This window comes from Glossina fuscipes, unplaced genomic scaffold (assembly GCF_014805625.2).
Source record: "Glossina fuscipes isolate IAEA_lab_2018 unplaced genomic scaffold, Yale_Gfus_2 114, whole genome shotgun sequence".
NCBI classification, from domain to species: Eukaryota; Metazoa; Arthropoda; class Insecta; order Diptera; family Glossinidae; genus Glossina; species Glossina fuscipes.
The window spans coordinates 246,649-258,772 of NW_023998457.1; the positions used below are offsets into that span (position 1 = coordinate 246,649).

The window sequence follows — 12,124 nt, forward strand, 5'->3', positions numbered from 1 at the left end:
TTAAATATAACTTCACACCCTTAGGAGATGCGCGTAGCACGGCGTCAATCATGAAGCAGAAGGAATGAAGAAAAGAAGCCTAGTGAGTCTCTGATGTATTCGGCTGCTTCACAAACGCACCTATAATAAACTAAACTCTTATACCTGCAGACCACGAATAAGTCCGCAAAGTGTCAAAAGCTGTAACTTATAATCCATATCAGCTATTGCAACTCACAATTTTATTCAAAGTTTTGGCAAAGTTGTGAGGAATTTAGAATAATAGCTCACAACGATAATACTGTTCTAAACTAACGTATTGTCACATCTATTTTTAACTATTAGCGCCATATCTTTAACGCAATCAACGAGTTGTTAAGCGTAATAAAAAAATCAGCTACTGTCGTCTTCATTGTTCTAATGTCTTGGGGACCTCTTTGATAGATACGGACAAATGTTCTTGACATTTTTCACTGCAATATTGTTTTGTATGTTTTGGTTGAGACTTATTAGACTAAACAAATTAAAATCTTTATGCTATTACTGCAACGCGCTTGATAAAAACTGAAGCAAGTAATTTTAACAGAATTTCTCTGAAGTCAGCTTTACCTCTTAAAGAAAACTTCCGCAGAGAGCTTAATAATCAGACAGACAAAGTCTGGGCTGTATGGGGGATCTGTCAAAAGTTCCCAGCTAAATTCTCTTACCTTTTGTTGAGTTATTAGGCATGCGTCCGTTCTAGTATTGCCACAAAGAAAGGTGAGGCCTTTCCTATCGATCAATATTTCGAACGTTTTCTCTCACCTCTGCATTTGGTGGCATGTTGATAAGAGAAAGTGTGCATGAATCATTCGATCATACGTGAGTATGTGAGCAACTCATAACGTATGATTCCATTGCGATCCCAACTACAACGCCTTAAAGCACTAGCTTTTTCGTCCATTATTTTTGTACATGATGCTCTTTTCGTCACTCCTTACTAATCTCTTCAAAAATGGTTGTGAACTTTTTCGTTTCATCAGCATTCCATTCCATTCCAAGTTCAGTTCGTCCAGTTGCAAACATCAAGCTTCCTTTCTCTTTCTGTCGTGAGACCAACCAAAAACGTACGACGCGATTCTTTTAAAAGCTTGTCAGGAGAATGATGCAAGCAGCGTTTCTTGACTTGGTAGTGAGTAGTGGTGTTTTGACAACAGAAATACGATTTCGTCTTTGTGATTTCAGGGTCAACTCTTTCCAAGTGTAGTAAAAAAGGTTTGCAAAAGCACGCATTAAGGCCATTATTTTGTCTATATTTCACTATATGTGTATATATATGTATTATCATACCTTCGTATTAATTAAGTATAGTTAGTTTGTTATAAGTTGCCTCACTTTTTTATTCTGCAGTGATTGTTATTAGTTAAAGGTAGCAGGCTTCAAGTCGCAATACGCATTGCTCAATACTGTACTGTCGAACGAAAGAAGATGAGAAAAATTACCGATTGGTAACGCCAATCAGACCGTATGAAAATATAGAGAAGAAGAAGATGACTTTCTGGTTCCTTCCTCTGGATGGAACTGCCGACGAAGTAACACATCACCGTCTAAAATAGAAAAATCCCCTTTCATCCGCTGGTATTCCACGCTATAGATTGCGTAATAGGGCTTACTACGGCATTATTTTATTAAAAAGGCAGCATTTTTCAACGAGGGAGAAATTCTGCTCCACACCCATTTCTTGTTTTTAATGAACACAAAACAGAAACTCTCAGGGAGTCAGAATCGGAAATAATCACATACGAGACACTTTCTACATTCCTAAAACCTCGTTTGCTAGAGATGATTTTCTGCAATGACTGCCGTGTATGCCCTTGAGTATTTTAAGATTACATTTAAAAATTACTTATATAGAAAAGCAAAACTTAACCACGGCAACTTAACCAATACGCAGGCCACTCAATAATTTTGATAAATAGGGACTGATCTGTCGAAGGAGAGCTGAGGCAATAAGTAACAACTAAGATAAATTTTGAATTTAGTGCTCATGATTTAAATGAAAACAGTATTCACAATCTTTGTAACAAAAATCTTATTAACTAGTGTTATTAAGCTGGAACCATAATTTTTAAATGGACTGCTACGGATAGCATGCGGACATATGAGTTGAATAATTTTATAATTATGTAGACTTTTTTTTTTGTATTTTACATTTTCCATTTTTTTATATACTATTTCTTTGGTTGTTATAATTTTGTTGTCTTTTATAAAGACTTTTAAGGCGTTTTTTATGGCGCACCACCGGAAACAACAAGTATCCCAATGTGCCAGCTTTTGTTCAATTTTATTTCCTCGTACATCAAGCCCGTATGACAATGTTATGTGCATTTAAATTCAATGCACTGCTGTTTGTTGCCTTTTTTTTTTTTTGTTCACATACACATCAAGCTAATAAACTTAACTGAGGTACTTTTACTTTGTTGTTCTCTAGTTTTTATATATATTGCACAAAAAGTGTATCAACTTTGCTTAACAAAAACATTCGCGAAATTATTGCAGAAACAAATGTTTTTGCATATGGTTCGCTATCTTCAATACCGAATGGTATATCTCTTCGCTCATGTCGTTCAACATTGTAATGAATATAAAAACACAGTTGAAAGAACACAGTTGAACTTGTTATAAAGGACAGTTTGATTGATTGCATACCAAGTTTATAAAATAAATGTGATTTCATTAATTTTTATCATTTCCGTAATTTCACTTGAAATCAAGTAAACAAATTACGACATTGTCCTATAAGAGTGTAAGTAAGTTCTTCTTCTTCCGTTATTCAGCAAATTAAGAACTGAAAATTTGCTGGGATGTTTAAAAAACAACATATGTAAGTAACCGAAGCGTTTATTGGATTTTCTTTCGATGACTTTAAATGACATACTACCCGGCAGTGGGGCATTACAAAATTCTTAGAACTATTCCCGTCTCGTTCTAATATACAATAAAAGTATAAACTGTCTGAGACATTGAATCTGTAAAAGAGTTAACAGAGTGAAAGGGAGAAATAACATATCTGGTTTTGTGATAAATTATGTTTGATCATGCGGTCGTTCACTTGTGCGTTTATTTGCATTAGAAAACGTATTCCTGGTGAAGAACGGACAGAATAGTAAAATGTATAAAAACGCTATACCAGGTTATCTAGAAATGGGTTCACAAGCATAAGTTAACTGTTCTTTAAATATATTTGTGCCGGGATTGTCAGAGAGGCATAGGTTTTTGGAAATTTTCTATTCACATATTTGGGATAGCTCCCGATCAATTTCCAGTCAACGTTCGTTTTGATATTTCTTTCATAGTAGTAGGATCTTAAAACTCTAGATTGTAACGCTGACCGAAAAACAGTAGAAGTCGCACGATTTTAGAAGCCAGACTCCTAAAACTGTCTATGACTGCAACACTATGAACTGCAAGAAATCCAATCACAGTCTAAATCACTTGCTCGCAAACAATGCAGAAATAGACCAAGACATTAATCACATGAACACAGCATTTAAAGAAGCAATGGACTTGTCAATCAAAAAAGTGCGAATTAGTAACAGAGGTCCGAAGAACCTACGCCCACGTATTCTACGTTACATTCATGCGAAAAAGGATACTGCAGATCCGGAGAGGTACGTTACTTTAAAAGCAGTTATCAGAAACATAAAAGAATCTATCAATACTCACGAACAGAACTACTTCAAAATGTATACAGGAAATATAGTGATGGACATTAATGTATGCAGAAGGATAAAAAGAGGACCAAATATGCGTAAAGGCTACGAAGCATCAGACATTATAGTTCCTAACAATACCCTTATATATGACAACATAGGCAAAGTAAATATATTGGCGGAGCATTTTGAACGCATCCATAATAGTGACATGTCTCCTATACAGTCAAATTATGAAGACATTGTTAGGAATTCCGTCTTCCTTTTAAGCGAGCTCATTCCCTTAACCAGTTTCGGCGCAGATACTACGGCTAATGAGTTAGCGAGCAATGGATGACAATTATGAATTTGTCACACGCTCTGACATAAGAAGCGCGCTAAAAACTCGGAACAAAAAATGTCTGCTGGGCCAGATGGAATTCCCAACGTTGCCAGCTTTAATTCTATCACTAATAGTATTGGATTCAATCAATGTTTTTGTTTTGGCAATAGCTTTGATGAGGTGATCCATCAAATCTTCAAATCATCAAATGATTTTCAAATTCACTATTTTTAGTGTATATAATGCCTAGCAAATGATCCGGCTTTCATGGCATCACAGCACCATCTCTACGCTTACTTTATATAGACAAAGTATGTTTAACATTTAGCGTTAACGGCATTTGAGCCACAACTTCGCTACCTGTACTCTGGTCGCAGTTTCACAAATGTGTTAGAACAATTGACTGACCATCTTTTCGATTGTGTACGAATATTGCATCCCAAGTTGGCAAATGTCAAGTGGCATCTATCAGACAAGAATTTTCGAGATCAAAATTTTTGCTTGACGTATATATTTCTGTGAGAATGCGATGCATTTTGCCTATTTCGAGCGATTCTTCAAAATTGCTTGTGTCTCCTACTTAAATGCTAAATATAATCGAACTTCGTATACATTCAAGAACGTGATAAATACAATCTTAACATATCGAATTACCATTAACTTGTTTAATGGTACAAATTTCTTAACTTTTCGACTTTTCAAATATGAAATATCCGCCCAAGTGGCCGAGTAAGGCAAGGGACCTCGACTAACAACAACAACTCAATGGCGCGGCTTAAAATCTCAAATACCGTAAAGCTTTTCAATAAAGCCGATAACCTTAGATGCTAGTGCTTTAGGACTTTAGTCTTAGAATTTATTTCTGTGCCTAAATTAATCAAAAATAATAATAAATATGGAATAAGTATTACTTTAGTTGCTTCTATTTGGTACGCTGCCCTTTGCCTATCAAGATATTCGAAGTTAATTAAATTTTCAACTGAACGGGTTTGCGTCAGTATCTTTTCAAAAATCTGTAAAAATTTACCCACTGTCAATGCTACACATTGCCCACAATTCCTTGATAAAGTCATTTTTATTATGCAGCCTCTTTAACCTCCAAATCACTTGTGGTACAAAAGAATATTATATTTTTGTGGGTATATACAAGACCGATATCGACTTGATCCATTATTTTTTATATCTATTGATTTACAAGTATTTTCTAAATCGATTAATATCAGTCTGTAAGCCTGGTCAGCTATTTTGCTACTGAATTTACGTCCTGCAACTTGGTCCCTGTTGAAGCTCAATAGGATGGGATCATCACGCGGTTTTGCAAGAAGCCATATTAATATGGTATGGTATCGCAATGGGCTCCGGAAAGCACTGTGCAAGACAACGGCATGCAGAAAGATTCATACGATCCTCCGGTATAGTACACAAACTACTGGAACTAAAAAGGAGCGACTTCGTTTGGTCACTGGTTTCTATACTGCTCATAATTCCCTCAGGTATGATCTGAATAACATTGGTATCTCCGATACCGATGCATGGAGATTCTGTCACAGGATGACTGCGACGTCCTATCACATTCTACGTGAATATGAGACCATCTGCAGTGTCAGTGTGCTGAGTGTTTGGCATTTTATAACACTCGAGATGGTGTGGTGCTCCGTTCCAAAGAAAGTGGCATGGTTGATAAGAAGCCTAAAACTGAACGATTAGGGGCAAAGGCGAGCAGAATAGATCGGTACGGATTGCTCATTCAACTGATAATAATAACGCTCTATTTAAAAAAAGATTGCGAAGTGATGTAAGAACTACAATGGTCGGCTTTGCCCGACCATAACGTTTTAACTTGTTCTTTTAGTGCCGTTTGTTTTTTCTTTTTGATGTCGTTCCTATAATTACTTTTAAAGTTTTTTGAGTTGAGCTTGTTGGCTTAATACACAACTGTAACAATAGTGATACCTTTTACTTGTTCGCGGCTTGCACATGTGTAAGTTCGCATGGATGGAAATGGCTGAAAATACCACGACATTTCAAAATTCCGAAAAGCAAGAAGTTCTTTGGAATGCACATAAGATGTATTATAAAGGGAAACAAAAATTAAGCATGTATTACTCGCACGCCGGGAACATGTTAAATGCGCTTGAGACAATCAGAAAGTAACAGCTTTTTAAGGGTCATTGAAGCACGAAAAGAAATTCAATTACAACGCTGATACAAATTCATTAGCGTATTAAAGTCACTAGGAAAATAACAGGCCTACTTAAAAGTTCTGCCCATTTTTGAAATAAGGCAAAGTGCTGAACTGAATCAATCCTTTCCGCAATGTTCGGTGTTCCCTAATATTCGATTGGTTTGATATGATTTTGACAGTATCATCATCGGTCAGGGATGGTCTCCCCTAGGATTAACCTATACAGTTACATTTGTTTTTCTTGCTTAGTGATCATCGCAACCCTCATAGCTAATCCGAATTTAATATGTTTTGCTTTTTTCCCCATGCTAAGTATAAGGTTACGAAGGAAATTCGAATTTAACTACCAAACACACCTATCAACTAGCTTAATAGAGCTCCGGCTAACCGACACCCGACAAACATATGAGATTTTCAATATCTATAATAGCGTCTACCAAATCTAAGGTAGCTAACTTTATTAAAACTGTTAACATCCCTTTCTAAATCTACAAAGTCATAAATAAACTTTTTGTTTCATGTAGTCGCAGTTTTACAAAATCTTAGAGAGAACAACATCATCGGGTTATCAATAAAACAAAAATAATCCTGAAATAAAAGCCTATCATCTTTATTGCTGCCAGAGAAAATATATTTTTTGTTATTTGTTAATAGCCCCAGTCTATTTATCCTTAACACATCTTAGCACATCAAGAAAAAAAAAGAAAAAAAAATACCGAATAGATGCAGAGATAAACAAGTAAGTAGAAACCCGTTGTATTATATGTAGCGTTAACGAGATGGATCCAAAGTGTATTCACTTTATATATATATGTATAGACTGGTATCGTGATATACATTTTACGTCTCTGTTCATCTTTCTAGCTTCTCCTAGATAATTGAAACCACATTTATCATATATTCTCCGCGCAATCTTTACACCGACTCAACCCAATACGAACGATAGAAAACACTCTAGGCCAAATCAATTGTCCTAGAAGAATTTTGAGGTTATAGTCGGTAGTTTTAAGCAGCGAACAAATACTACTAATCGCTTTACTTATGCAAATGTAGAATCTATATTTTTAGAGAGACTTTAATGCAATTCAATCCACATATTTTTAATCAGATATTTGGAGAGTGCGTTTTACTTCTTTATTTGATTAATGATGAAATCATTTTCACTACAATGTAATGACTTTTTACGTTTTAGGTTTATATAAAATTTCAAGAGTAGCTAGAAGTCCTGATCCCAAATAAACAAATTATCCAAATTTTGAGTCGAAGTTTTTTGATCACTTTGTCCTTCTTGTCTTAGGAGATTTGAAAAATTTTTTTTTTTTAATTTTTGTAATAATAAGAGAACCTCCTCACTTTCTTTAGTCCCGGATTTTTCCTTCTCAACTAGATTCGGATTCGACATGTTCCCAACGACAATTGGTGGCGTTATTGTTAATTCAGTATATTTGTCGTTTGTGTAGTGACCCATTAGTACCTTGTATAAAATTGGAAATCTTTTTTCAAAATTCATATTCAGTGTTAATAAACGTTTCAGTAAATCGGGTGTTAACACATTTATATGAGAAGAAGTGGAAGAGGTTGTTGATCTTTTAAAACGTTTTAAAGGTGAAAAATGACTTGTAGTGAGTTTATGGAAGATCGGTTTATGCAAATTGTATGGTTTATGCAGCCAAGGATCGTTATGATGTTTGATGGGCGGTAAACCGATGAATGGTTTCATTAGAAAAGGACTAAAATGAGTAAACGTCCGTTCTTCGGGTGTCTCGGGTTTAAATCCAGCATCGGATGAGGTTGATGGTAATGACGGCGATGATATAGGTGGATGGTTATGGCTGTTATAACGTAGCGATTTTGCGATGTTGATTTGCATGAATATTTGGAAAAGAAAGAAAAGTGTATTGATGTAAATATCATGTAATGCACATTTGACTACAACGACTATTAGATTAAACAAATAAAACTTATCTTAAACTAAATGAAATCAAAGCTTAATTAAAATTTAGCAAAAGAAACGGCATTTTTTATTTTTCTGAGGAAGCTTTCATTTCGTTCTTCGCTTTCCCATTCGCTTCTCTACACTTTATTTTAGCTTTGCTTAGTAGATGCTGGGGCTTGTTTACTTCCACAGTTTCTTGTGGCTCATGAATTACTTGGATCGGTTCCGGATGTGCGTTAACGGTTTCCAAGGCCTCACGTATTGATTCGGCATCATACCGCATCAATGTCTCAGTTGGATTTTCATTAGGGTTCAAAGTGACTTCTTTTAAATTATTTTTATATACTTTCCTAAGCTCGTTTAATGAGTGCTCATCTATGGTCTCGAAAGTGTAATAATTAGCGTTTCTTTTACTACGTTTGCTATATTTCGCTTCTGGCTTCTTATACATTACTATATCATTAAAATATTGAAGGTTTTGCGTATCTAACCTGGTTTCCTGTTTATTTGAAAAAGAAATGTTTTGTTGTCCTTGCTGCTTATCCCTTTCAGGCATTGAATGTTGCTGTCTCTGCGTATGAGTAGCAGTTATCATCATTGAATTCTATAAAAACGTCACCTGTTAATAACGATGCATTTAAAGCATGATGTGATTAATTAATTTGGAAAATTTTGTTTAGGTTCCATTGTCGAAATAATTCACTTTTTTCAAATTTTTCTAGGTAAAGAAGAAAAGAATTAATCACTGAGATGTACTTAGCTGGCTTTTAGGTTTTCTAAGAGTAAGTAAGTAATGTGTTTTATTATTTGTTGCTAATTAAGTGGTAATTAAGTGGACTAAGTCTTTCTTAAAATAACTTAGGGGTCACTAGGCTATCAAAAGTTAAGTAGGCAACGTACTGTTGATTATAGCACTGAGCATGGATAAAAGTTGGCTTACAAAATTTCCCAAGGCTAAATACACAACAAAGTTGGCGATAGCTAAATAGACAACTTTTGCTACTAAGGGCTTGTTAGGCTGTGAAGTAAACAACCGTTAGCGTAAGATTGTTGGTGGGCTGGAGTTTTGTTGACATTAATAAAAAATTAAATGAAGTTATTTCAGAAGGTTTCCCAAAGTAATAAATCACAAGGAACTTGGAAATTTTCTTTTTTACTTATGTGTAGGGGCGGGTTACAATTGCGTTCTAGAAGAGGACGATGGACTTACCGGCAAAGCTTTATTTTCTTGAAGCATTTTAAATATTTCGTCATCTCCGATGGCCATTTTATAGGGACTGGCATTAATGTGAGTACGCTGCGTGACCAAATTATTAATATTGGAACGAGTAGGGCCGAAAAGCGCAGAGGCGGCAGTCACAGGAAAATCGTTGTAGCTATCAGTGTTAGTTTCAGTACATAGAGTCGTAGTGGAGAGATGTGAAGCGGGATCATTGTTGTTGCCGCTATGGCTAGTTGCTAGAGTATTTAAGTTGTTTGTGGGCGTTGTAGAGCAGTCGCCGTAATAGTTGTTAACAACTATTGGGCAAGGGATTCGGTCTAATTTGTTGTTATTTGTGTGTTGTAGTTTCGTATAAACTTGAGGATAGTATAAGAAATCATAATTGTCATAAGCTGTTCCGTACAGGTTACTGCTATGCCGGGTATTTTCGGGCATCTTCTTACGATGGCCTGCATGGTTGATTTTTTGTTCGTTTTTCTTCAGATTGCCTTGATTGGGAGATTGTGTTTTTACGCCTGTTCTATTCGAATCAAGCTCTGGTGGAGTTGGGTTTTTCTTAGGTTTATGCTGTGGATTTATGGTGTCAGGTCTTTCGTTCGTCAAATCGTCTTCATTGGGAAGTTGTGGTTCCATGCCTGTTCTATTAGAATCAAGCTCTGCTGAAATAGGGTTTTTTTTAGGTTTATGCTGCGGATTTATGGTGTCAATTCTTTTAATCTCAGCTAATTGTTGTTGGGATGGTTGTGACACTACGGGAAAATCGTTCTGCATTTGTCTCAGGACGGGATCACTTGTTGGCAAAGATTGTTGAGGTAACTGCATCATAGCTCTGTTCCTCCAATGTCGTTGCTCAAGTTCGCCGGGTGTATTAACTACAGGTGTCAGCTGTTGTATGTCCTGTTGTTGTTGTCGCAGTTTGGGTTCAAACATGTGTAGCGATTGCATCACTTGTCTCGAGCTTTGTTGTGGAAGTTGAGTCAAAGCTCGTCCCATCCGGTATTGTGGTGGAAACACTACTGTTTGGGTGAATTGTTTAAGTTGAGATGGCGGCCATTGGGTGGGAAATGGAGACGGATTTACAGTAGGCTGTCGCTCTATTGGTTGAAGACCGGGCCAATAACTGAGCGCGGGATTGTGCAACATTGACATAGATTTTCCAATAGCACCTTCGTTTACCAAATACTTCATATTATCGATATTATGGGTACTCATTTCCAATTCATTTGACTTTAAGGCTTCTTCGCCTTTCATCCAATTGTTTTCAACTTTAGGCGACATCCGGGAGTTGTGACTAATAATTTTCATTAAATCTTCTGCGGAAAGCATCTGTAGAAGATCATTTGATGAAATTTGACGCTTGTTGGGTATGGTGTGACGATATTGATTTAATGTGTGCAAAATAGTCAGAACATCCTCGTCTTTCAAAGCTTTTTCAATGTCCCCCATTGTTATTTTATAAACGGAAATGTCACTCAGAGATAGGGCTTTGGAAATACTCGCACTAGTGCCATAAGGCTTAAGCCGCTTCGCTTGGTTAGCTAATTTGACAACTTTTTGTAGGTATTTTAATTCCAAAACAAGTTCGTCTTCAACGGTAGACAATTTCGCCTGTGTTTCTTTATCCTTGGGTTTGTTAGAATTCACCGATTTTGATTTAGTGAGATGAAGCCATAGTAAAGGCATATTTTTTTTTAATATTTCCGCGTTAGAAAATGGATAGTTTTGCATATCTCCTGGCTTGTTAGCTCGCGTCGTTTTGCGACTAAATCTATAAGTTGGGTCGACAATGTCGGGCTTAACTCGAACTTCGGACATTTCAGAAGCGGATGCTTGCTGCCTTTGATTGGGCCAAGCTGGAATAAAAGGATTATAGTTGAAAGGTGGAGGCGGATTTTGCATAAAACTCTGCAATCCCAATAAAGGTGTGCCCCAAATCACATCCAATGGTTGTTTGGGTTGCTGTCGTCCTTCACTCTGTTCCTTGTCTTTTTGCGACGCTGGTGTTTGCTGAATGCCAGTTTCACCATCATCTTCATCACCGTTTGATCTACTAAATGCCCCTAACAAAGAATCCGAACTACTTAGAATACTTTCAGCTAGAGACTGACCAAGCAGCGGCATTTGCTGGAGCAAAGGTGCTCCCTGTTGAAATCCCTCACTAATTTGACTCAAAGCTGGAACCCATTGTTGAGTTACTTGATCGTTCATACGCTGAAATTGAGCCATTAGATCTTGAAAAAAGTCTGGATTTTGTCGTACGAAACGCTGAACAGACACGTCGTAATGGTTTGCAGGCTCCTGGGTCCTTGATAAATGTATTATTAATAACACGTACACGCAAACTTGTAACAATCCCATTATTTAATTTTATTAATTAAGCTTATGACTACACCAAGTGCCGTCTATTACTAAATGAAAAACGTTCAAAAGTGTGACACAAATAGATTTCTGCAAAATAAAAAATATGCTAAACTTTTCAAAAGTAATATTAACGTGAAGGTTAGCAAAAACCTACATAGCTTTAATTTTTCTCTTGCACATATCAGCGATGTATTAGTTTAATTGTTGTTTTTGCTACATTTTATTGTTTTCAACAATAAAAGAAACATCGATTGATATCCAATGATGGTAAACAAGTTGAGCTACTCCTTTATTGTATTAATCGTCAGTTGATTGGATTATTTTGCGATCTCCAGAGCTCAATATTGAAATTAATTTTAAGGGCAAAACCATCTAATAAGCTCTATGATGGGAAAGAGTCCCGTAAACTTATATTACTCATATACCT

The 12,124-nt window shown here is 36.2% G+C and overlaps 1 protein-coding gene across 4 annotated transcripts; it reads right to left on the reverse strand.

Moving 5' to 3' along the window:
• Positions 1 to 7,312: 7,312 nt before the first annotated feature.
• Positions 7,313 to 11,781, reverse strand: LOC119639978 (defective chorion-1 protein, FC125 isoform-like). 4 transcript variants are annotated; one of them, XM_038037734.1, is made up of 3 exons: positions 9,325 to 11,781; positions 8,606 to 8,718; positions 7,313 to 8,010 (listed from the first exon to the last, which is right to left on the reverse strand). In XM_038037734.1, the coding sequence occupies exons 1-3, from the start codon at positions 11,692 to 11,694 to the stop codon at positions 7,395 to 7,397; spliced, it is 3,099 nt and encodes a 1,032-aa protein (XP_037893662.1). In that variant the 5' UTR covers positions 11,695 to 11,781; the 3' UTR covers positions 7,313 to 7,394. The 4 variants fall into 4 exon arrangements, with proteins under 4 accessions (XP_037893662.1, XP_037893665.1, XP_037893664.1 ...); XM_038037737.1 differs by lacking the exon at positions 8,606 to 8,718 and having other exon boundaries at positions 7,925 to 8,010; positions 9,325 to 11,780; XM_038037736.1 differs by lacking the exon at positions 7,313 to 8,010 and having other exon boundaries at positions 8,626 to 8,733; positions 9,325 to 11,779.
• Between the last annotated feature and the right edge of the window lie 343 nt (positions 11,782 to 12,124).